The 24,027-nt window shown below is 36.5% G+C and overlaps 1 protein-coding gene across 1 annotated transcript in view; it reads right to left on the bottom strand.

Annotated features, from left to right (window-relative positions):
• Positions 1 to 2,613: 2,613 nt before the first annotated feature.
• Positions 2,614 to 24,027, bottom strand: part of LOC127987565 (NLR family CARD domain-containing protein 3) — a 260,615-nt gene continuing 239,201 nt past the window's right edge. Inside the window, exons 20-26 of the mRNA XM_052589932.1 lie at positions 12,174 to 12,344; positions 10,538 to 10,714; positions 9,508 to 9,684; positions 7,240 to 7,416; positions 5,318 to 5,491; positions 4,402 to 4,563; positions 2,614 to 3,061 (exon numbers count right to left, since the gene is read on the bottom strand). Coding sequence (XP_052445892.1) covers positions 3,001 to 3,061; positions 4,402 to 4,563; positions 5,318 to 5,491; positions 7,240 to 7,416; positions 9,508 to 9,684; positions 10,538 to 10,714; positions 12,174 to 12,344 — 1,099 coding nt within the window. The 3' untranslated portion in view covers positions 2,614 to 3,000. The remainder of the gene's footprint in view (positions 3,062 to 4,401; positions 4,564 to 5,317; positions 5,492 to 7,239; positions 7,417 to 9,507; positions 9,685 to 10,537; positions 10,715 to 12,173; positions 12,345 to 24,027) is intronic.

The raw sequence follows: 24,027 nt of genomic DNA on the forward strand, positions 1-24,027 counted from the left end.
GTGTGTTTGCAAAAATACACCAACACATTAACTCTCCAACATGAGGTAATAATATTTTGGACTTTGTTTACACCACACAGAGAGGAGCTTACAAAGCCCTCCCGCTCGGAGCTTCAGACCACATCACTGTTATGCTAATGCCTGCATACAGACCACTCATTAAAGTCGCCAAACCAGTTTACAAAGATATTAAAGTGTGGCCAGAAGGATCATCAGAGGTTCTTCAGGACTGCTTCAACACAACTGACTGGGACATGTTTAAACAGGCTGCCACATGCAATAACACCACTGACCTGCAGGAGTACTCATGGGGCGGCAGTCGCTCAGTGGTTCATGTAGGTTGTCTACAAACCGGAAGGTTGGTGTTTCAATCCCCGGCTCCACCTGACCAAGTGTCGAGGTGTCCTTGAGCAGGACACCTAACCCCAGCTGCTCCCGACGAGCTGGATGGCGCCTTGTATGGCAGACACCGCCGTCGGTGTGTGAATGTGTGTGTGAATGGGTGAATGTGAGACAAATTGTAAAGCGCTTTGGATGGCCATGTGGTCTGTTGAAAGCGCTATTTAAATGCAGTCCATTTACCATTTACCATTTACTCAGAGACTGTCACTGCCTACATCAATAAGTGTATTGATGATGTAATGGTCACAAAAACCATCACTGTCCGGGCCAACCAGAAGCCGTAGATGACAGGGGAGGTCTACAGACTTCTGAAGACACGGAACGCTGCCTTCAGAGCTGGAGATGAGGTGGGCCTGAGAACAGCTATGGCCAACCTGTCCCGCGGCATCAGAGAGGCTAAGAGACAGCACTCCAAGAGGATAGCTCATCAATTCAGTGACAGCAGAGACACTAGGAACCTGTGGCAGGGGATACAGACCATTACGGACTACATGCCCCCACCACGGACCTGTGACAACAACATCTCTCTGCTGAACGAGCTGAACACCTTCTTCGCTCGCTTTGAGCAACAAAACAGCACCACTGCACAGAAGACTCCACCTCCTCCCGGCGACCAGGTGATGACGCTGACCCCAGACAGCGTGAGGAGATCCTTCAGCAGGATCAATGCACGCAAAGCTCCAGGTCCTGACAACATCCCTGGGGGTGTACTGAGAGACTGTGCAGCAGAACTCACTGATGTCTTCACAGACATTTTCAACATATCACTGAGTCAGGATGTTTAAAACTACCACCATCATTCCAGTCCCAAAGAAGCCATCTCCATCCTGCTTCAATGACTACCGTCCTGTTGCACTTACCCCCATCCTCATGAAGTGTGTCTCTGAATGAACTCCTTTTGTGGAAGCGTTCTCCACACAACAACGAGCAGAAACACGACAACTAAACTCTAAACATTCACAGCGTTTTATTATAATAGGGTTTACAGTGTATGATAACAGACACTTAAAAATATATATATTTTATTGAACTAAAAAATATTAAGTTAATTTGACTTAAAAATTTCGATGTTTTTACAGTGTGTGTATGACAGTCTCAGTCATAGTTGTTTGTCCTGCTCGCTACCTGAAAAATAAAACTCATACTAATATGCTGATTTGCTGCTCAAGCATCAAAGTTCATTAAGTTCATTTGCTGACCGTTTGACGGTTTCATTTAGATTCATTAATAAAACTAAATGGCCATTGCTTGGATTTAATTTCTATCCAAACGAAATCCTGAATGACACACTACACACTGAGCATACTGTACTCTAGATACTCACCTGTCAGGTGTATGAATATTATAAGATTATTTTATCAACATCTGAGTCTGAGCTCTCTCTTGTAAGGAAAGCTGACAGTTGACTCATGAAGTGTTTGTCTGTTTAAGTCGAGCATTATCCAGAGAAGATCTTGACTTCACTGATGATTAGCTGTTGTTCTTACACCCTCACCAGAGAAAACATCTGGACTCAGACAACTAGACTCCAAGATCAACAAGCAGAAAACAGAGATGATAACACTGAACACCTCAAACCCCTCAGCAATTAAAGTACAGGAGCAGACCTCTGTAGAAATGAGGAGTTTGTAGACCTGGGCTTCATCATTAGACATGATGGAGGACAGACAATGACATCAAGAGACGCATAAGCAAGAGCAGAAACAGCTTTATAACACTGAACAATATGTGGAGGTCCAACACTAGAATGACTCTGTATCAGAGCTGTGTCCTTTACACCTTACTTTACAGATCTGAATGTTAGAGAACGACAGAAGCACTTTACCTAACTATCAACTTTCCACATGATGAACCTCCAGAATCCTGCAGATCTTCTGCTCCAAAACTTCTCTGACCAACAACTACTCATGCGGCACAATTAAGAAAGTACAGCACCTTTAGAAATATATTAACTTAGAAACCTTAAAAAAAAAACCTGTTGTACATATAATGGGAACATTTCTGTAATTATGCATTAGCTATTTATGCTTTATGTTTCATGTCTACAAGTTAGCCTCTATTTAAAACAGTTTAATAATACTTAAAACATACAAGTAAACTTTTCACTTGTTTTGAACTGTATGTGGCATTTTATTTACATGAAAATATAAAAGTGTTAAAAAGAGTAAATGTGTTTGTATATTCAGAGGAGAGTGAAAGACACAAATGCTGTTAACTTGTGAAAATGTTTAGTTGATTTGATGAAGGAGAGACTCCATCCACAGAACAAAGACTACATACTGGATACATGTACATTAACAACAGACACACAACTAAATATAAAGTAAAATAGAATCATCTGAGTTTCTTCCTCCTCTGTTCCAGCTTTACATTAAACACAATGATCATCTGCTTGAATACTAAAGCAACATTAATCATTCAATATCATGTTTCTAACACACATGCTGCATTATTTGATTGTAAAGTCTGAGTCTCTTCACCTGTATGGATCACATTTACACATTTATCACACATTTATTTCTCCTCATAGACACAGTAGTGAAGCTCTTCTGTGGATCTTCAGCTGATGTTTACTTCTCCTCTCAAGATCACTTCACTTTATGAGATACAGCATTCACCAGCTTCTGGTGATTTAACTCTATCAGGAACTTTATTTACTCTGTAAGGTGAAACGAGAAGATCATCAGAGTTCAGTGGAATAAAGTACAAAATAGTTACTACACTTAAGTCACATAAAGTTTATTATGAAGTATATTTAGTTAAATAAAGTACAAACATTTCAATCACCATTTTTGTTGTTTATATTTTGAGTGAAATGTTGCATTAAAGTCCTGTAATCACATTAATTACTGACAATACCTGATTTTGAATATGTATTAATAAAACAATATTTGTGTTTTAAAAATAATACATTTAGAAGAAGAAAAGAGAAACACACACTAACGAGTGTACACCAAATATAATAAATGACAAGGAACAAACACAAATGTGTTTAATGTGTCACTAGTTAAAGCTGTTTGTCCTCTAGTTTAAACATGTTTGTATTGGTCTCATTAAATAAGTGAAATGATTGCGCAGCTCGCTGGAATACTGGATTCTGATTGGTCAGTCGTGACATTCGGAGGTGTGTTATTCATTAGGTGTGTGTCATTAGCAGCAGAATAACACACAGTCATACGGTATTTGAGTCGGGCGTTTCTTTGACTTCTCTCGTATCACAGCACCGCGCTCTCACTCGTTTCATTCAAACACAACTGCTATTAGCTTGTGCCTCAGTTACTGACTGGATTTACCCTCAAACCAAACCGCAGGAGATTCCTGTTAATAGTAGACTTGAGGAGACATTGTTCAAAGTGTGTCTTGTTGTTCAAGTTGTTGCTAACTGAGCAGAAGTGTTTAGCTGAATCTAAATTGTGTCTAATTCTTCACTTGTGTGTCAAGAAAGCATATAATAAGTGTGATAATGCAGATGCAGCCGGATGTTATCCCAGAATAAGTCTCTTCAGGAGGACACAAGTCCTGATCACCCTGTCGGGTTTATTCTGTGATAACAAGCGGCTGGAGGTACATTATCTCTTACAGAAAGTAAGTGTAAAGTAATGTGACGTGTTGCTTGTCAAAGTAAAAACACACAAGAGACAGAGACATTGATCATGTGATGCTGGACGACTGTGAGCTGAAGCTGAATCTGCTCTGATTTTACCAGCGTTTTCCTACAATCTGAACAAATCTATTTCAAACTCTAATGATTCACTATTACTGATCTCATTAATAAAGCAGCTGTTGCTGTAGAAAGCTGTGACAGTCTGCTTTTCTTCTCTTTCCTCCTTTGTGTTCAACATTTTTATCAACTTTACATTTCATTCTGACACAAACCCTTTGAAATAAAGCTTGATGATCATTTGATCAACTCTTTTCACTAATATCTGAAAGTATATATTTGTTCAGATATCAGAGGTAAATGAATCTCTTTAATATCACAAAGTGAAGTTTACTCACCTCAGTTCACAGTTTGAGTCTCGTAGCACATCAATGAGCTTCTGCTTTGAGTCTTCAATCACATTATATCTCAGATCAAGCTCTTTTAGAAACTGCAGAGCTTTTGTGTTTGTCAAAGACTGAGTTAAAGAAGAAACATCTGTAATGCCACAGACACAAAGACTAGAAAGAGACAAACAGAGGAAGAGAGATCATCTTACAAACAAATCATTAAGATGAAGAATCTTTCACAAATATAATGTGAAAACCCCTTACGAAAAATAACCATGGTTTTATTATAGTAAAACTGTAGTAACCCATGGTTTTTTGGCGTATTGACTGCAATTTGTAAAACCACAGATTTACTACAAATACCATGGTTAAACTATGGTTAATATAGCAAAACCATGGTTAATTTGTGGTTACCATGGTTTAACTACAAAAACCATGGTTAATTTTCGTAAGGGACATTCATCATGAGATATTGAGTATAAAGTGTTTTGTTGAACTCTTATGTGCTGTTCGTTTGGGGACGACACTCGTGCTGTTTGGGCTCTCCAGAGAACACAGCCAACAAAAGGACATTTTTGTAAAAAAAAAAAAAAAACACACTTTAATAACACTAAGTTTATTAATGTTTTAAGTCCACATTCATGTAGTTTAAGGATCTATGATATTTTCTGATTATCACCTCTTCAGACATTTTTTGAAAAATTATGTAACAACAAAATCAACATTTTCATTTCAATTGATTGTTTTTTGCGAGTGTAATCGTTCTGCTTTGTGAACCTGTGGAAGGGTTGTCATTTAGATAAAGGGAACATTAGTTTTTATTTCAGCAAACATCATTTGGGGTCTCAAAAGACCTTGAACAGCACATAAGAGTTAAACAAAGTGATTTTCATCATTTTGATTCTTGTCTGTGAATGTTACTGACCTCAATCTCTCCAGTTTACAGCGTGAATCCTTCAGTACGTCACATAAGTGATTCACTCCTGTGTTTCTTATTTGATTCCCGCTCAGGTTCAGTTCTCTCAGGTGTGATGGGTTTGATTTCAGAGCTGAAGTCAGGATGAGACACTGTTTCTCTGTAATACTGCATCCACACAGACTGAAGACAGAAAGAGAAAACACAATGAATCAGACACGATATGTTCATGTGTGAGTAATTCATCATGTGTTAACACCATACGGTGTAATAAATAAAATGATGCTGAAACCTGAAAACAATAAATAAATAATTACACAGCCATAAAAAACTAGGATATTGAGGATATTAGTTACATTTCAAGTCTAGAGAATCTTTAGTCAGACCAAAAAAAAAGGAGTTTGTGATTTATAATGTAATTAAGATACAGGATCAACTACAGAAGCATCTTAAAAATAACATTAAAATGTTCAAATTTATTTTAAATGTAACAAATAAAGAAAATTCTGTTCAGAAATGAAAATTTAATTCAAGATATTTTAAGATTGTAGATTACGGTCAACAAGTACAAGATTTTGTGATCATATTTTGTTCTTATCGTGATGCATGTCTGAGTGAAACCACTTTAAAAACAAAACTGCAGGTCAGGAATTCATGAGTTTTTGATGAAAAGCTGATAATTGTTTGTTATTGCAAACAATATCCCATCGTTTCATCACAATTTCACCATCAAGTTAGGCACATCAACCATAACTCCTTCAAAAACAGCTAGAAGCCTTGGAGTTATGATTGATGATCAGCTGACTTTCTCAGACCACATTGCTAAAACTGTCCGATCCTGCAGATTTGCTTTATTCAACATCAAGAAGATCAAGCCCTTTCTTTGGGAACATGCTGCACAACTCCTTGTTCAAGCTCTTGTTCTGTCCAGGCTGGACTATTGCAATGCTCTCTCTGCAGGTCTTCCAGCCAATTCTATCAAACCTTTACAATTAATCCAGAACGCAGCAGCAAGATTAATTTTTAATGAGCCAAAAAGAATACACGTCACACCTCTGTTTATCAATTTGCACTGGCTTCCAATAGCTGTTCGCATAAAATTGAAGGCATTGATGTTTGCCTACAAAACTACCACTGGCTCTGCACCCATTTACCTAAATTTGTTACTTTAGACTTATGTGCCTCTAGAAGCTTGCGTTCTGCAAGTGAACGTCGCTTGATTGTTCATCCCAAAGAAGCACAAAGTCACTTTTACGGACTTTTAAATTAAACGTTCCTCCTGGTGGAATGATCTTCCCAACTCAATCCGAGCAGCTGAGTCCTTAGCCATCTTCAAGAATCGGCTTAAAACACATCTCTTCCATCTTTATTTGACCCTCGAACTTTAACACTCACTATTCTAATTCTATTCTTAAAAAACATCTAACTACCTTTCTAATCTTTTTGTATTCTATTTTCTTTTCATTTATTCTGCAATTGTGTGTGTGTGTGTGTGTGTGTGTGTAAAGACCTCTAACACTAGCTTGCTCTATTCGTTTTTCATTTTTATTCTATCTGTTTTCTTTTTATTTATTATATTATTTAAAATCCCATGCTAGGTGTACTGTGTTAAGCTAACTGAGACTTGTTATAGCACTTATATATCATTACTCTTTTTGTTGTTTGTGATTGCTTCCACTGTCTTCATCTGTAAGTCTCTTTGGATAAAAGCGTCTGCTAAATGAATAAATGTAAATGTATTGCTGTGATCTCATGAGACTGACAGGTTTTCCCTCCTTCACATCATCAGACGAGAGAAGAGATGTGTTTATGAGAGAAAGTGATAGTTATTTTCATTAAAGATCACAAGGGTACATTCATTTTTGGAAATAAATTATGTATCCTGATAAATCAATCTGACTGTAACTGCTGTAGAGTATAATGACACTAACTCTAGTTTCTCCAGCTTGAATTGTGTGTTCATCAGTAGATCACTGAGGTGTTTCACTCCAGAGTCTCCTAGTAGTTTATTCCCGCTCAGGTTCAGTTCTCTCAGGTGTGATGGGTTTGATTTCAGAGCTGAAGTCAGGATGAGACACTGTTTCTCTGTAATACTGCATCCACGCAGACTGAAGACAGAAAGAGAAAACACAATGAATCAGACACGTTATGTTCATGTGTGAGTAATTCATCATGTCTTAACACCATACAGTGCAATAAATAAAATGTTAAAACCTGAAAACAATAAATAAATAATTACACAGCCATAAAAACTAGGATATTGAGGATATTAGTTACATTTCAAGTCTAGAGAATCTTTAGTCAGACCAAAAAAAAAAAGGAGTTTGTGATTTATAATATAATTAAGATACAGGATCAACTAAAGAAGCATCTTAAAAATAACATTAAAATGTTCAAATTTATTTTAAATGTAACAAATAAAGAAAATTCTGTTCAGAAATGAAAATTTAATTCAAGATATTTTAAGATTGTAGATTACAGTCAACAAGTACAAGATTTTGTGATTATATTTTGTTCTTATCGTGATGCATGTCTGAGTGAAACAGCTTTAAAAACAAAACTGCAGGTCAGGAATTCATGAGTTTTTGATGAAAAGCTGATAATACTTTGCTATTCCTGTGATCTCATGAGACTGACAGGTTTTCCCTCCTTCACATCATCAGACGAGAGAAGAGATGTGTTTATGAGAGAAAGTGATAGTTATTTTCGTTAAAGGTGCCATATGCAAAATTTGAGGTAAAAATATCCATAACATGACCTACACGCATCAAAAGAATGAGAAGAAATAAGGGCGATGATGTCATTAAAAAAATGTCAAGTGATAGTGCTGCAGAGATATCAACCTTAATTAGCATTAGCATTACTAGCCCCGGCCCGACATTATGTATGCGGGCAACATAACCACCAGCCAACCTGCAATACACGAATAACTCGCACGGCTTGTGGGCGTGCCTGAACCTGATGTCAATCATGTGGAAAGTACAGCCCACTACTTCATTTCAGTTCAGGGAAGAGAGAGAAAGGATGGCTCAAGCCCTTGGCAAGAGACCACCACCCGCTACAGGGAAACAACCGCGCTCGGAATCACAAATCAAATCCGATAAGAAAAGGAGCCGAACCAGAGTAAACATCGGCACTGCTTTTAATCGCTGGAGACAACTGATGGACCTGAAAGAAATGAGGTTCGACTCTGAACTTGCAACATTTCTTTTGGATTGGTAAGTTAGATGCTGTTAGTATTTCGCTAGAAGTTTGTTTTATATGTTTGTGTATTTGTTTTCGGGAAGTTATAACATAGAAATGTATCGAAGGCTGTTTGATAAACGTGCTAATGTTAGCGATGGCTAACCGTAGCTGCGTTTGATAATTAGCTAGCTATAACTTAACGTTACCCATTTTATTATATCATAACTAACCTGCTCTGTCTAGTCTGTTGGTCTCTGTGTCCTGTTTGCTTCGTGGTTTTTCTGTGCGTGAGAAAATTGATGTGTGGCGTGAAAGCGTGTGAAAAGAGTGAATTGTGTGTGTCTCACGGTGAATGCTTGAGAGTTGGCACATTAGTTCCCAAGCAGAATAAAGGACAGGTTGATTATTGCTGTTTAGCGTTGGTATTAATCTATCATGTGTCCCTGTTTGCCTACAGGGACATAAAAAAATAATTAAAAGTGATACGTGGACCAAGGTGTCTGAGATTGTTCATTTTAAGTAAAGGATCATAATATTTTGTCCGCAACAATATTTAATGAGGTTAACTTATAACTCCTTGTGGTTAGTCTGCACGAGATCAACCAGCTTTAAATACAAAATAAGCATTCGATCTACGTTAGAGCGCCTGAGCGCTCACAAATCTTTCTGCAGCGTTGTGAGCAGAGCGGCAAGAGCGATTTTTGACGCTCTAGACGCCGGCGGTGTGAACGCACAGTTAGGCTTCGGCTATGGCTGTAGTGTTGTTGTGAAGGTAGGGGCGGAGCATAGAGACTATGCCGTTTCTCGTTTGTTACTCTAGAGTAGACCAATTCACTTTATTGAGGCATACTGCCCCCATCTGGTATGGAATGTGGAGTATGACTTGATTTTTTTTGCCAAACATTACAGATGGCACCTTTAAAGATCACAAGGGTACATTCATTTTGGAAATAAATGATGTACCCTGATAAATCAATCTGACTGCAACTGCTGTAGAGTATAATGATACTAACTCTAGTTTCTCCAGCTTGAATTGTGTGTTCATCAGTAGATCACTGAGGTGTTTCACTCCAGAGTCTCCTAGTAGTTCATTTAGACTCAGGTTCAGTTCTCTCAGGTGTGATGGGTTTGATTTCAGAGCTGAAGTCAGGATGAGACACTGTTTCTCTGTAATACTGCATCTATACAGACTGAAGACAGAAAGAGAAAACACAATGAATCAGACACGTTATGTTCATGTGTGAGTAATTCATCATGTGTTAACAACATACAGTGCAATAAATAAAACATTACCAAAAACCTTATTATGACCATAAACAAAAACAGAAGAAAAAAGATGAACAGTAGACACAGGATGAACTACAGAACTACTTAAAATACCATTAAATGTGAAAATTTAGTTTAAATGTGAGAAATCAAGAAAATTATGTTTCTCAATTACAACTTAAAGACAAAAAATTATGTTTCTGAATTACAGTTTACCTAAAGACATTTTTTTTTCATTCTTTACTGTACAGGTCTGAGTGAATAAAAAATAATATATAATAATAATAATTTTGGTCCATTAATGAACTGGATTACTGTGATCTCCGGTGATTGACTGAGATGAGACCCTTGAGCAAGAACTGAACCACAACTGTTCCTCAGCACCGCAGGTGTGTGTGTGTGTGTGTGTGTGTGTGAGTGTGAGTGTGTGAGAGAGAGAGAGAGTGTGTGTGTGTGTGTGTGTGTGTGAGAGAGAGAGAGTGCGTGTGTCTGTTCAAGGTGCGTGTGTGTGTGTGTGTGTGTGTGTGTGTGTGTGTGTGAGAGAGAGAGAGAGTGTGCGTGTGTCTGTTCATGGTGTGTGTGTGTGTGTGAGAGAGAGAGTGTGCGTGTGTCTGTTCATGGTGTGTGTGTGTGTGTGTGTGTGAGAGAGAGAGTGTGCGTGTGTCTGTTCATGGTGTGTGTGTGGCCACACGTCACATCCTTTTCCTTTTCTTTTCCTGAAAGTAAACAGTAATCTTTAATCTGACTGTAACTGCTGTAGAGTATAATGATACTAACTGTAGTTTCTCCAGCTTGAATTGTGTGTTCATCAGTAGATCACTGAGGTGTTTCACTCCAGAGTCTCCTAGTAGTTCATTCCTGCTCAGGTTCAGTTCTCTCAGGTGTGATGGGTTTGATTTCAGAGCTGAAGTCAGGATGAGACACTGTTTCTCTGTAATACTGCATGCACACAGACTGAAGACAGAAAGAGAAAACACAATGAATCAGACACGTTATGTTCATGAAGTCACAGCAGAACAACCTTCATCTGTCAAATCACAACATCTTAATCTACATTGAGAGAAAGAGAGAAGATAGAAGAAAACTATTTAATAAAGTCACAATGTCTTGATAAAACCAAAAACAGAGGAAGAGTGTCTGAACATCTTTGGATAATTTTCCACAATTTGGTCTTCAAAACAGAAAAACAAATAAGTTGTTCATTTAATCAAATAATTGACACTTCTCATGATTTATGTACAATTTCTGCTGATTCTTGATAGAAATACAATGAAGTTTTAATTCCCCACAACCTTGTGTGAAAGGTGTTAAAATCTTTCATATCTTTTTATTTCTGTCATATAATTCTTATTTCATCTTTTGTCTAAAACTGAGCATATTGTCTAAAATAAAAGTCCTGACTGCTGTGTATTTGTGTTTAAACTGATTCTGGTCTGCACATCACTACAAGGTAAATGCATTCGCTCTGCTCTGTCCAGTGACTTGATCAGCTTTGCTTCACAGATTCAACTTTGCACATCTAAATAAAACTGTAGGTTTGTCTGTGTGTGTAGATGTGAAGTACAGTAATATTTCTCTGAAACAGGTCAGACTGAAGAAGCAATGCCTGCACAGAATAAAGCCCAGTCTGGACCGGTTCTGTTCAGTTGTGTTACACATTCATTAATCTGGTGTTTGATGACAGAGAGATGATATGAAGCCTTGTAAGGTGATCATAATCCACATCAGATCTCAAACAGAAGTTATTTCACGCACTCGCTGCTGTCTGAAAGTGAGTTCTGAGCTATTATTATTAATATCTTTAACTTTATGAAATGATCCTCAGCACTGATGCTCTCCAGATGCAGAGAAACTCATCCTTCATTCATAACCTCCTCTAACCTAAACTCAGAGACCCAGTTGACCAAAAAACCCTGGCCATTGTCCCAGAGGAAGACCCAGAAGTGACAGTGGAAACCAGACTGACTAATTTTCAATTCGTCTTCAATCCTCAGTTTGTAGTCAGTAAACATGATCACATTCAGCAGTCACAGCAGAAGCTAGAGACTAAATTTAACTGAAGTCTATTCAAAAGTTGTATGAATCTATTCTAAGCTGTATTAAAGGCAAATTATGGTAAACACTTTAATAAAATACTGTCTATTTCTAATGTGTTCACATTATTTTCTCCACCCCTGTGCACTTAAAGGGATAGTTCACCCAAAAATGTTAATTACCCCATGATTTACTCACCCTCAAGACATCCTAGATGTATATGAATTTTTTTCTTTCAGACAAATATAATCAGAGTTATATTAAACATGTCCTGCCTCTTTTAAGCTTTATAACGTGGTGCCGGACTCAAATGAGAATTAAAATAGAGGACTGTAACATTACTAGTCATGTAACATGTGAAATGATGTAAGATACTCACTTCAGTGTGTTGAGTGTACAGTGTTTATCCTGCAGTAGAGCAGAGATCTGATTCACTCCTGTGTCTCCTAGTTCATGTTTACTCAGATCCAGCTCTCTCAGGAGTAACGGGTTTTTACCCACAATTCCAGTCACATACTGACAGCCTTCATCTGCAGCAGGACCCAAACACCTGCAGAAGAGAAGATGAAGCTGGAATCAACTCAATGTGCATTACATCACAAAGCATTTAAAGATTATCAAACACTGTTTGTAACGAAAAGCTCTAGTTCAAGTTTAAACAGTTGAACATTTAAATATACATTTTTTTTTAGAAAGACAAAAGTCAAAAGTAAATTTAAAAGAAACTCGGGCAAAAGCTCACTAGATCATGATTCTCAAGCATCTGAAGATATTTCTGGCTTTTAAGCAGGAGATGAGGAAAGTTAGCAAAAGAATAACTAGCTTGTGACAGGTTAGCATTCATAGTGATACATTTAATTGATCTTTTGATGCTGGCTCTTCCTATTATCAGGGCCGGCGCTAGCCATTTGGGTGCCCTAAGCACAAATGCTTGGTGGTGCCCCCCTCCCCAACCAACCACCCACCCACCACCAACCAAAGAAATAACTACCATTCAGAATTTCTTAGATAGGTTCTCTTTACTTCCAAAATAACTGCTGCAAATGAATAATTGGAACTGAACAATGTGAACACAGAAAGTTAAAAGTGCAAAAAAGTTTAGTGCAAATAACAGTATAAGTGTATGAATTTTATGAAGTATGAATTTTAAAGTGCACATTTTAACCTGCAAATAACCATGCATAACTGCACAGTAGAAATTACTCAACAGAGGGACTACATCTCTATAAAGAGACCGTTCTGCTATTCTATAGAACTATATTAAAGATTTTCACTACCATCAGTTGTCAGAGGCCCTACAGAGGCACACGCCTACATTTCCTAGCTGCAAAATCAGCTATCAGCAGTGTTGGGAACATTACTTTAAAAAAGGAATTAGTTATAGTTACTCACTACTTGTTCCAAAAAGTAACTGAGTCTAACTGAGTAACTGAATTACTCTATAATAAAAGTAACTCGTTACCAGGGAAAGTAACTATTTGCACTGCGGTCAAGCCAGCCGCGCTTTGAAAATACACGGTCAAGCCAGCCGCACTTTTTTTTCCTTTGCGCGTGTAATCATGCACTTACGGTACGGGTGCTGAGAGCAGTCAAAATGCATGTAAAGAAGCAGTCGTACACACGTTTCCTTTATACTTTCGCTTATTTTAACTCATTATTGTATATAAACGTTTGTGTTGTACATAAATCATTTTAAATCGTTTATTAGAGATTATAAATTACAATATTAATGATTTTCAGTGTGTGTATATATATATATATATATATATATATATATATATATATATATATATGTGTGTGTGTATATATATATATATATATACACACACATATATTTATATATATATATATATATATATATATATATATATATATATATATATATATATATATATATAATGCATTCTATAAATATAAATAAATATATGTGTGTGTATATATATATATATATACACACACACACATATATATATATATATATATATATATATATATATATATATATATACAGTATTGTTCAAAATAATAGCAGTACAATGTGACTAACCAGAATAATCAAGGTTTTTCGTATATTTTTTTATTGCTACGTGGCAAACAAGTTACCAGTAGGTTCAGTAGATTCTCAGAAAACAAATGAGACCCAGCATTCATGATATGCATGCTCTTAAGGCTGTGCAATTGGGCAATTAGTTGAATTAGTTGAAAGGGGTGTGTTCAAAAAAATAGCAGTGTGGCATTCAATCACTGAGGTCATCAATTTTGTGAAGAAACAGGTGTGAATCAGGTGGCCCCTATTTAAGGATGAAGCCAACACTTGTTGAACATGCATTTGAAAGCTGAGGAAAATGGGTCGTTCAAGACATTGTTCAGAAGAACAGCGTACTTTGATTAAAAAGTTGATTAGAGAGGGGAAAACCTATAAAGAGGTGCAAAAAATGATAGGCTGTTCAGCTAAAATGATCTCCAATGCCTTAAAATGGAGAGCAAAACCAGAGAGACGTGGAAGAAAACGGAAGACAACCATCAAAATGGATAGAGGAATAACCAGAATGGCAAAGGCTCAGCCAATGATCACCTCCAGGATGATCAAAGACAGTCTGGAGTTACCTGTAAGTACTGTGACAGTTAGAAGACGTCTGTGTGAAGCTAATCTATTTTCAAGAATCCCCCGCAAAGTCCCTCTGTTAAAAAAAAGGCATGTGCAGAAGAGGTTACAATTTGCCAAAGAACACATCAACTGGCCTAAAGAGAAATGGAGGAACATTTTGTGGACTGATGAGAGTAAAATTGTTCTTTTTGGGTCCAAGGGCCACAGGCAGTTTGTGAGACGACCCCCAAACTCTGAATTCAAGCCACAGTACACAGTGAAGACAGTGAAGCATGGAGGTGCAAGCATCATGATATGGGCATGTTTCTCCTACTATGGTGTTGGGCCTATTTATCGCATACCAGGGATCATGGATCAGTTTGCATATGTTAAAATACTTGAAGAGGTCATGTTGCCCTATGCTGAAGAGGACATGCCCTTGAAATGGTTGTTTCAACAAGACAATGACCCAAAACACACTAGTAAACGGGCAAAGTCTTGGTTCCAAACCAACAAAATTAATGTTATGGAGTGGCCAGCCCAATCTCCAGACCTTAATCCAATTGAGAACTTGTGGGGTGATATCAAAAATGCTGTTTCTGAAGCAAAACCAAGAAATGTGAATGAATTGTGGAATGTTGTTAAAGAATCATGGAGTGGAATAACAGCTGAGAGGTGCCACAAGTTGGTTGACTCCATGCCACACAGATGTCAAGCAGTTTTAAAAAACTGTGGTCATACAACTAAATATTAGTTTAGTGATTCACAGGATTGCTAAATCCCAGAAAAAAAAATGTTTGTACAAAATAGTTTTGAGTTTGTACAGTCAAAGGTAGACACTGCTATTTTTTTGAACACACCCCTTTCAACTAATTGCCCAATTGCACAGCCTTAAGAGCGTGCATATCATGAATGCTGGGTCTTGTTTGTTTTCTGACAATCTACTGAACCTACTGGTAACTTGTTTGCCACGTAGCAATAAAAAATATACTAAAAACCTTGATTATTCTGGTTAGTCACATTGTACTGCTATTATTTTGAACAAGACTGTATATATATATATATATATATATATATATATGTGTGTGTGTATATATATATATATATATATATACACACACATATATTTATATATATATATATATATATATATATATATTTATATATATATATATATATATATATATATATATATATATATATAATGCATTCTACCAATTGCACTGTCCCAGTTTCCTACACAAAGAAGTGTTCCTTTATATGTTAGCTCATTCTTTCATATCATATGCATTCAGAATGACCCTGACTATCACTGTATTCATTTTCAAAGCATTTTAATGTATAGTTGTGGAGAAAGCTAAAAGCAAAATCACCCCAAATAAAAAATGCATCCGAGAAATTGCAGTGTGTCCCATTTTTCAACATTCATAAAAAAGGTTGCTTTATAGGTTAGCTCATTCTTTCAAATCATATGTATTCAGAGTGATCCTGACTACCACTGTATTAATATTCGAGGCATTTTACTGTATAGTTTTGGAGAAAACGAAAAGCAAATTCACCCAAAACATCAAAATCCATTGTTGCACTTACACTTTTTCCCATTTTCCAAAATTCATACAAAGTGTTCCTTTATAGGTTAGCTCATTCTTTTAATGTATATGTATTCAGAGTGACCCAGACTACCACTGTATTAATTATCAAGGCATTTTACTGTATAGTTTTGGAGAAAACTAAAAGCAAATTCACCCAAAACATCAAAATCCATTGTTGCACTTACACTTTTTCCCATTTTCCAAAATTCATATAAAGTGTTCCTTTATAGGTTAGCTCATTCTTTTAATGTATATGTATTCAGAGTGACCCAGACTACCACTGTATTAATTATCAAGGGATTTTACTGTATAGTTTTGGAGAAAACTAAAAGCAAATTCCCGCAAAACATCAATCTCCATTGTTGCACTTATTTTCCCATTTTCCAAAATTCATATAAAGTGTTCCTTTATAGGTTAGCTCATTCTTTCAAGTCATATGTATTCAGAGTGTCCCCTACTATCACTGTATTAATATTCAAGGCATTTTACTGTATAGTTTTGGAGAAAACTAAAAGCAAATTCCCGCAAAACATCAATCTCCATTGTTGCACTTACACTTTTTCCCATTTTCCAAAATTCATATAAAGTGTTCCTTTATAGGTTAGCTCATTCTTTTAATGTATATGTATTCAGAGTGACCCAGACTACCACTGTATTAATTATCAAGGCATTTTACTGTATAGTTTTGGAGAAAACTAAAAGCAAATTCACCCAAAACATCAAAATCCATTGTTGCACACACTTTTTCCCATTTTCCAAAATATATAAAAGGTGATCCTTTATAGGTTAGCTCATTCTTTCAAGTCATATGTATTCAGAGTGACCCCTACTATCACTGTATTAATATTCAAGGCATTTTACTGTATAGTTTTGGAGAAAACTAAAAGCAAATTCCCGCAAAACATCAATCTCCATCGTTGCACTTAAACTTATTCCCATTTTCAAAAATTCATATAAAGTGTTCCTTTATAGGTTAGCTCATTCTTTTAATGTATATGTATTCAGAGTGACCCAGACTACCACTGTATTAATTATCAAGGCATTTTACTGTATAGTTTTGGAGAAAACTAAAAGCAAATTCACCCAAAACATCAAAATCCATTGTTGCACTTACAGTTTTGTTCAAAATAATAGCAGTACAATGTGACTAACCAGAATAATCAAGGTTTTTCGTATATTTTTTTATTGCTACGTGGCAAACAAGTTACCAGTAGGTTCAGTAGATTCTCAGAAAACAAATGAGACCCAGCATTCATGATATGCACGCTCTTAAGGCTGTGCAATTGGGCAATTAGTTGAAAGGGGTGTGTTCAAAAAAATAGCAGTGTGGCATTCAATCACTGAGGTCATCAATTTTGTGAAGAAACAGGTGTGAATCAGGTGGCCCCTATTTAAGGATGAAGCCAACACTTGTTGAACATGCATTTGAAAGCTGAGGAAAATGGGTCGTTCAAGACATTGTTCAGAAGAACAGCGTACTTTGATTAAAAAGTTGATTAGAGAGGGGAAAACCTATAAAGAGGTGCAAAAAATGATAGGCTGTTCAGCTAAAATGATCTCCAATGCCTTAAAATGGAGAGCAAAACCAGAGAGACGTGGAAGAAAACGGAAGACAACCATCAAAATGGATAGAAGAATAACCAGAATGGCAAAGGCTCAGCCAATGATCACCTCCAGGATGATCAAAGACAGTCTGGAGTTACCTGTAAGTACTGTGACAGTTAGAAGACGTCTGTGTGAAGCTAATCTATTTTCAAGAATCCCCCGCAAAGTCCCTCTGTTAAAAAAAAGGCATGTGCAGAAGAGGTTACAATTTGCCAAAGAACACATCAACTGGCCTAAAGAGAAATGGAGGAACATTTTGTGGACTGATGAGAGTAAAATTGTTCTTTTTGGGTCCAAGGGCCACAGACAGTTTGTGAGACGACCCCCAAACTCTGAATTCAAGCCACAGTACACAGTGAAGACAGTGAAGCATGGAGGTGCAAGCATCATGATATGGGCATGTTTCTCCTACTATGGTGTTGGGCCTATTTATCGCATACCAGGGATCATGGATCAGTTTGCATATGTTAAAATACTTGAAGAGGTCATGTTGCCCTATGCTGAAGAGGACATGCCCTTGAAATGGTTGTTTCAACAAGACAATGACCCAAAACACACTAGTAAACGGGCAAAGTCTTGGTTCCAAACCAACAAAATTAATGTTATGGAGTGGCCAGCCCAATCTCCAGACCTTAATCCAATTGAGAACTTGTGGGGTGATATCAAAAATGCTGTTTCTGAAGCAAAACCAAGAAATGTGAATGAATTGTGGAATGTTGTTAAAGAATCATGGAGTGGAATAACAGCTGAGAGGTGCCACAAGTTGGTTGACTCCATGCCACACAGATGTCAAGCAGTTTTAAAAAACTGTGGTCATACAACTAAATATTAGTTTAGTGATTCACAGGATTGCTAAATCCCAGAAAAAAAAAAATGTTTGTACAAAATAGTTTTGAGTTTGTACAGTCAAAGGTAGACACTGCTATTTTTTTGAACACACCCCTTTCAACTAATTGCCCAATTGCACAGCCTTAAGAGCGTGCATATCATGAATGCTGGGTCTTGTTTGTTTTCTGACAATCTACTGAACCTACTGGTAACTTGTTTGCCACGTAGCAATAAAAAATATACTAAAAACCTTGATTATTCTGGTTAGTCACATTGTACTGCTATTATTTTGAACAATACTGTACACTTTTTCCCATTTTCAAAAATTCATATAAAGTGTTCCTTTATAGGTTAGCTCATTCTTTTTATGTATATGTATTCAGAGTGACCCAGACTACCACTGTATTAATTATCAAGGCATTTTACTGTATAGTTTTGGAGAAAACTAAAAGCAAATTCACCCAAAACATCAAAATCCATTGTTGCACTTACACTTTTTCCCATTTTCAAAAATTCATATAAAGTGTTCCTTTATAGGTTAGCTCATTCTTTTAATGTATATGTATTCAGAGTGACCCAGACTACCACTGTATTAATTATCAAGGCATTTTACTGTATAGTTTTGGAGAAAACTAAAAGCAAATTCACCCAAAACATCAAAATCCATTGTTGCACACACTTTTTCCCATTTTCCAAAATATATAAAAGGTGATCCTTTATAGGTTAGCTCATTCTTTCAAGTCATATGTATTCAGAGTGACCCCTACTATCACTGTATTAATATTCAAGGCATTTTACTGTATAGTTTTGGAGAAAACTAAAAGCAAATTCCCGCAAAACATCAATCTCCATTGTTGCACAAACTTATTCCCATTTTCAAAAATTCATATAAAGTGTTCCTATATAGGTTAGCTCATTCTTTCAAGTCATATGTATTCAGAGTGACCACTACTATCACTGTATTAATATTCAAGGCATTTTACTGTATAGTTTTGGAGAAAACTAAAAGCAAATTCCCGCAAAACATCAATCTCCATTGTTGCACTTAAACTTATTCCCATTTTCAAAAATTCATATAAAGTGTTCCTTTATAGGTTAGCTCATTCTTTTAATGTATATGTATTCAGAGTGACCCAGACTACCACTGTATTAATATTCAAGGCATTTTACTGTATAGTTTTGGAGAAAACTAAAAGCAAATTCACCCAAAACATCAAAATCCATTGTTGCACTTACACTTTTTCCCATTTTCCAAAATTCATATAAAGTGTTCCTTTATAGGTTAGCTCATTCTTTTAATGTATATGTATTCAGAGTGACCCAGACTACCACTGTATTAATTATCAAGGCATTTTACTGTATAGTTTTGGAGAAAACTAAAAGCAAATTCACCCAAAACATCAATCTCCATTGTTGCACTTAAACTTTTTCCCATTTTCAAAAATTCATATAAAGTGTTCCTTTATAGGTTAGCTCATTCTTTCAAGTCATATGTATTCAGAGTGACCCGTACTATCACTGTATTAATATTCAAGGCATTTTACTGTATAGTTTTGGAGAAAACTAAAAGCAAATTCCCCCAAAACATCAAACTCCATTGTTGCACTTACACTTTTTCCCCTTTTCCAACATTCATAAAAAGGGTTGATTTATAGGTTAGCTCATTCTTTTAGGGTTGCTTTATTCTTTCAAATCATATGTATTCAGAGTGACCCATACTATCACTGGATTCATTTTCAAAGCAGAAGCAGAGTCCTGGAGAAGACCTAGGACACGCTGGAGGGACTATGTCTCCTGGCTGACCTGGAAGTGTGACGGTTGGGTTTAGGATAAACACACGGAGAGGGCAGGATCCAATAGCAAGGTATGGGTTTTATTAACAGAAGGGTAAATACAAAATAAACAGTCTTGATAGACAAACAAACCAAAAGAGGGAACCGGATGAAACGGGAAACTCGGAGGAACGAGAAGGTAGGTGAAGTCTCGGGAGACGAGAGCATAGACACATAGGATAAGGACTCCATACAGACAACAGAGAAAGACAGCTCTATATAGGGAGACTAATGACAAAGGATTGTCAGCACCTGTGCGATTTAATTGGAGTGCAATTACTGTGACGACACGACCAGACTAGCGGAATTAAAGTGCCTATGGTGAAGTGCCTAAGGAGAAGTGAGCTCACTAGGGGACACCCAGGAAAAAAGAGACTGACAGCGTGACAGGAAGAAGTGGCTTGGGAGAGGGAAGTCTGGGCGTCTCTGCTTAGACTGTTGACCCCGCGACCCGGCCCCGTATAAGTGGAAGATGCTGGATGGATGGATGGATTTACATTTAGTCATTTTGTAGACGCTTTTATCCAAAGCGACTCACAATTTCGGGATACATAAAGTGATTCTTCTTAGAGGCAAACAGACACAGGAAGTGCTTGTAATACCAAGTTTTAGACATTGTTCAAATAAGTAAAAGCTAGAAAAAGAAGGAATAAATAGAGTTGTTGTTTTTTTTCGATGAAGCCAAGTAGTTTTGAAAGAGATGAACTTTCAGCTGTCGCTTGAAAATTGTCAGGGATTCAGCATTCCTGATAGGGGTGGGATGATCATATTTTTTTTATTTTGACTGTATGGTTTTGAATAAGATTAATGGCAAAATCACTTAAAAATAAAAATTCATTCTACCAGTTGCACCATTACCAATTTTCAAACACCCATAAGGTGGAAATAGGAAATACCCTCCTGATACACTCAACCTCTTCTTACATTTTAATTATTAGTGTCACATTTAATTAAGTTCAAATCTTAATTTTAACCATAGAAAATGATTAGGTTAATTACCTCTGAGAAGTCCTTATTTGTGTCCATGGTTTATAATTTTTAGTTAAATTTCTTATGTCTTTGCTTTTATAGCCCTGAGGTTGTTGTATTGTTAATGGTGATTATGCTTGAAAAGCAATTATTTGTTTTGCTTTGTTTGTTTCCCATAATCATAAGTCTGTTGAATAGGTTTGCTTAGCTGCAATTTCTTGTTTCTCCTTACATGTAACTGATCGATTATAATTGTATTAAAACGGATTTTAGAATGATCAATCTCAATTAAAATCCATTGATACAACAAGATTACACATGGTAAGCTAGGTGACAACACAAATTTTTTAATTTTTAATTTTACTAATCTTTATTTTATCATATTCTTTGTACTTTTATAAACATTATGCATTTTATATAAATACATGATATTTATATATATTATACATTTATTTGTGGGTTTTTTCTTCTTCTTTTTTTGCCTTTCTTGTTTTAGAAAACAACTTTGTGCATCTTAAGGAATAATAGCACTTTGGGCATACTGTTGTATATCCCATCAGACTGCACAACAGTGCCTAGTGTGGCTTCAACACCTGTGAACAATTATTGACTGTCTTCTGCACACTGATGCGTACACCTTAAATCATCTTCTCATATTAGGTTTTTGTTTCACTGCATAAAAAATTACATATTTGCATTTGTATCTGTGAAATGTCATAATATAGGTTAAATAATCCCTATCACATCTTATTTCGGTTTTTCAGTCTTGATGAAACTCTTGTTTAAGTTCCATTAGGTTGAATTGCAGCCGTCCGCACGTGGCTGTCGTGCTGTTTTGTGTTAATTTTATTATTAAAGCTTATTTTGAATGTCCGCTGGTTCCCGCCTCCTTCCCAAGATTCAGAAGCTTTTATAGTGTTACACTGGTGCCGAAACCTGGGAGGAAGGAGGGACGCGCTGCTGAAGATAACTTGTCGCTGTGGTGAGTCTGCGGTGCCATCGAGCAGGGCGAGGCAGTGTGCCGCCGTGGACGCTTGAGGGAGCGGAGGAGATGGCACCGTTCGCCAGGGGCCCGAGCCTGCTGCCATCCCCCGGAAAGGGGAGGAGCAGAGAACGGGGACTCCTCCCGGCTGCCCAAAACCTGGTAGAGCCATCGCCATCCACTGGGCAGCGGAGGAGTGTCGTGCATTTTGTTGTTTTCGATGATTTTGCTTTTAGTTTTCTCAAGAACTATACAGTAAAATGCCTTATAAATGAATACAGCGATAGTTATGGTCACTCTGAATACATATGACTTGAAAGAATGAGCTAACCTATAAAGGAACCCTTTATAGGTTAGCTCATTTCACAAAAAAACTTGACAATGAATATATTGATAGTCAGGGTCACTCTGAATACATGTCCACTGAAAGAATGAGCTAACCTATAAAGGAAACCTTTTTATGAGTGTTGGAAAATGGGACACAGTGCAATTGCTAGGATGCATTTAGTTTTTTGGGGGGAATTTGATTTTAGTTTTCTCAAAAAATATACAGTAAAATGCCTTGAATATTAATACAGCGATAGTCAGGGTCACTCTGAATACATGTCCACTGAAGAAATGAGCTAACCTATAAAGCATACCTTTTTATGAGTGTTGGAAAATGGGACAAACTACAATTGCTAGGATGCATTTTTTTAGGGTGAATTTGCTTTTAGTTTCTCAAAAACTATACAGTGAAATGCCTTGAAAATGAATCCAGTAATAGTAGGGGTCACTCTGAATACATACAGTATTGTTCAAAATAATAGCAGTACAATGTGACTAACCAGAATAATCAAGGTTTTTAGTATATTTTTTATTGCTACGTGGCAAACAAGTTACCAGTAGGTTCAGTAGATTGTCAGAAAACAAACAAGACCCAGCATTCATGATATGCACGCTCTTAAGGCTGTGCAATTGCGCAATTAGTTGAATTAGTTGAAAGGGGTGTGTAATAAAAAAATATACGAAAAACCTTGATTATTCTGGTTAGTCACATTGTACTGCTATTATTTTGAACAATACTGTATGACTTGAAAGAATGAGCTAACCTATAAAGGAACATCTTTTATGAATTTTGGAAAATGGGAAAAAGTGTAAGTGCAACAATGGAGTTTGATGTTTTGGGTGAATTTGCTTTTAGTTTTCTCCAAAACTATACAGTAAAATGCCTTGAAAATGAATACAGTGATAGTACGGGTCACTCTGAATACATATGAGTTGAAAGAATGAGCTAACCTATATAGGAACACCTTTTTTTAAATTTTGGAAAATGGGAAAAAGTGTAAGTGCAACAATGGATTTTGATGTTTTGGGTGAATTTGCTTTTAGTTTTCTAAAAAAACTATACAGTAAAATGCCTTGATAATTAATACAGTGGTAGTCTGGGTCACTCTGAATACATATACATTAAAAGAATGAGCTAACCTATAAAGGAACACTTTATATGAATTTTTGAAAATGGGAATAAGTTTAAGTGCAACAATGGATTTTGATGTTTTGGGTGAATTTGCTTTTCGTTTTCTCTAAAACTATACAGTAAAATGCCTTGAATATTAATACAGTGATAGTAGGGGTCACTCTGAATACATATGACTTGAAAGAATGAGCTAACCTATATAGGAACACCTTTTATGAATTTTGGAAAATGGGAAAAAGTGTAAGTGCAACAATGGAGTTTGATGTTTTGGGTGAATTTGCTTTTAGTTTTCTCCAAAACTATACAGTAAAATGCCTTGAAAATGAATACAGTGATAGTACGGGTCACTCTGAATACATATGAGTTGAAAGAATGAGCT

This window comes from Carassius gibelio, chromosome B22, assembly GCF_023724105.1.
Source record: "Carassius gibelio isolate Cgi1373 ecotype wild population from Czech Republic chromosome B22, carGib1.2-hapl.c, whole genome shotgun sequence".
Lineage (NCBI taxonomy): Eukaryota > Metazoa > Chordata > Actinopteri > Cypriniformes > Cyprinidae > Carassius > Carassius gibelio.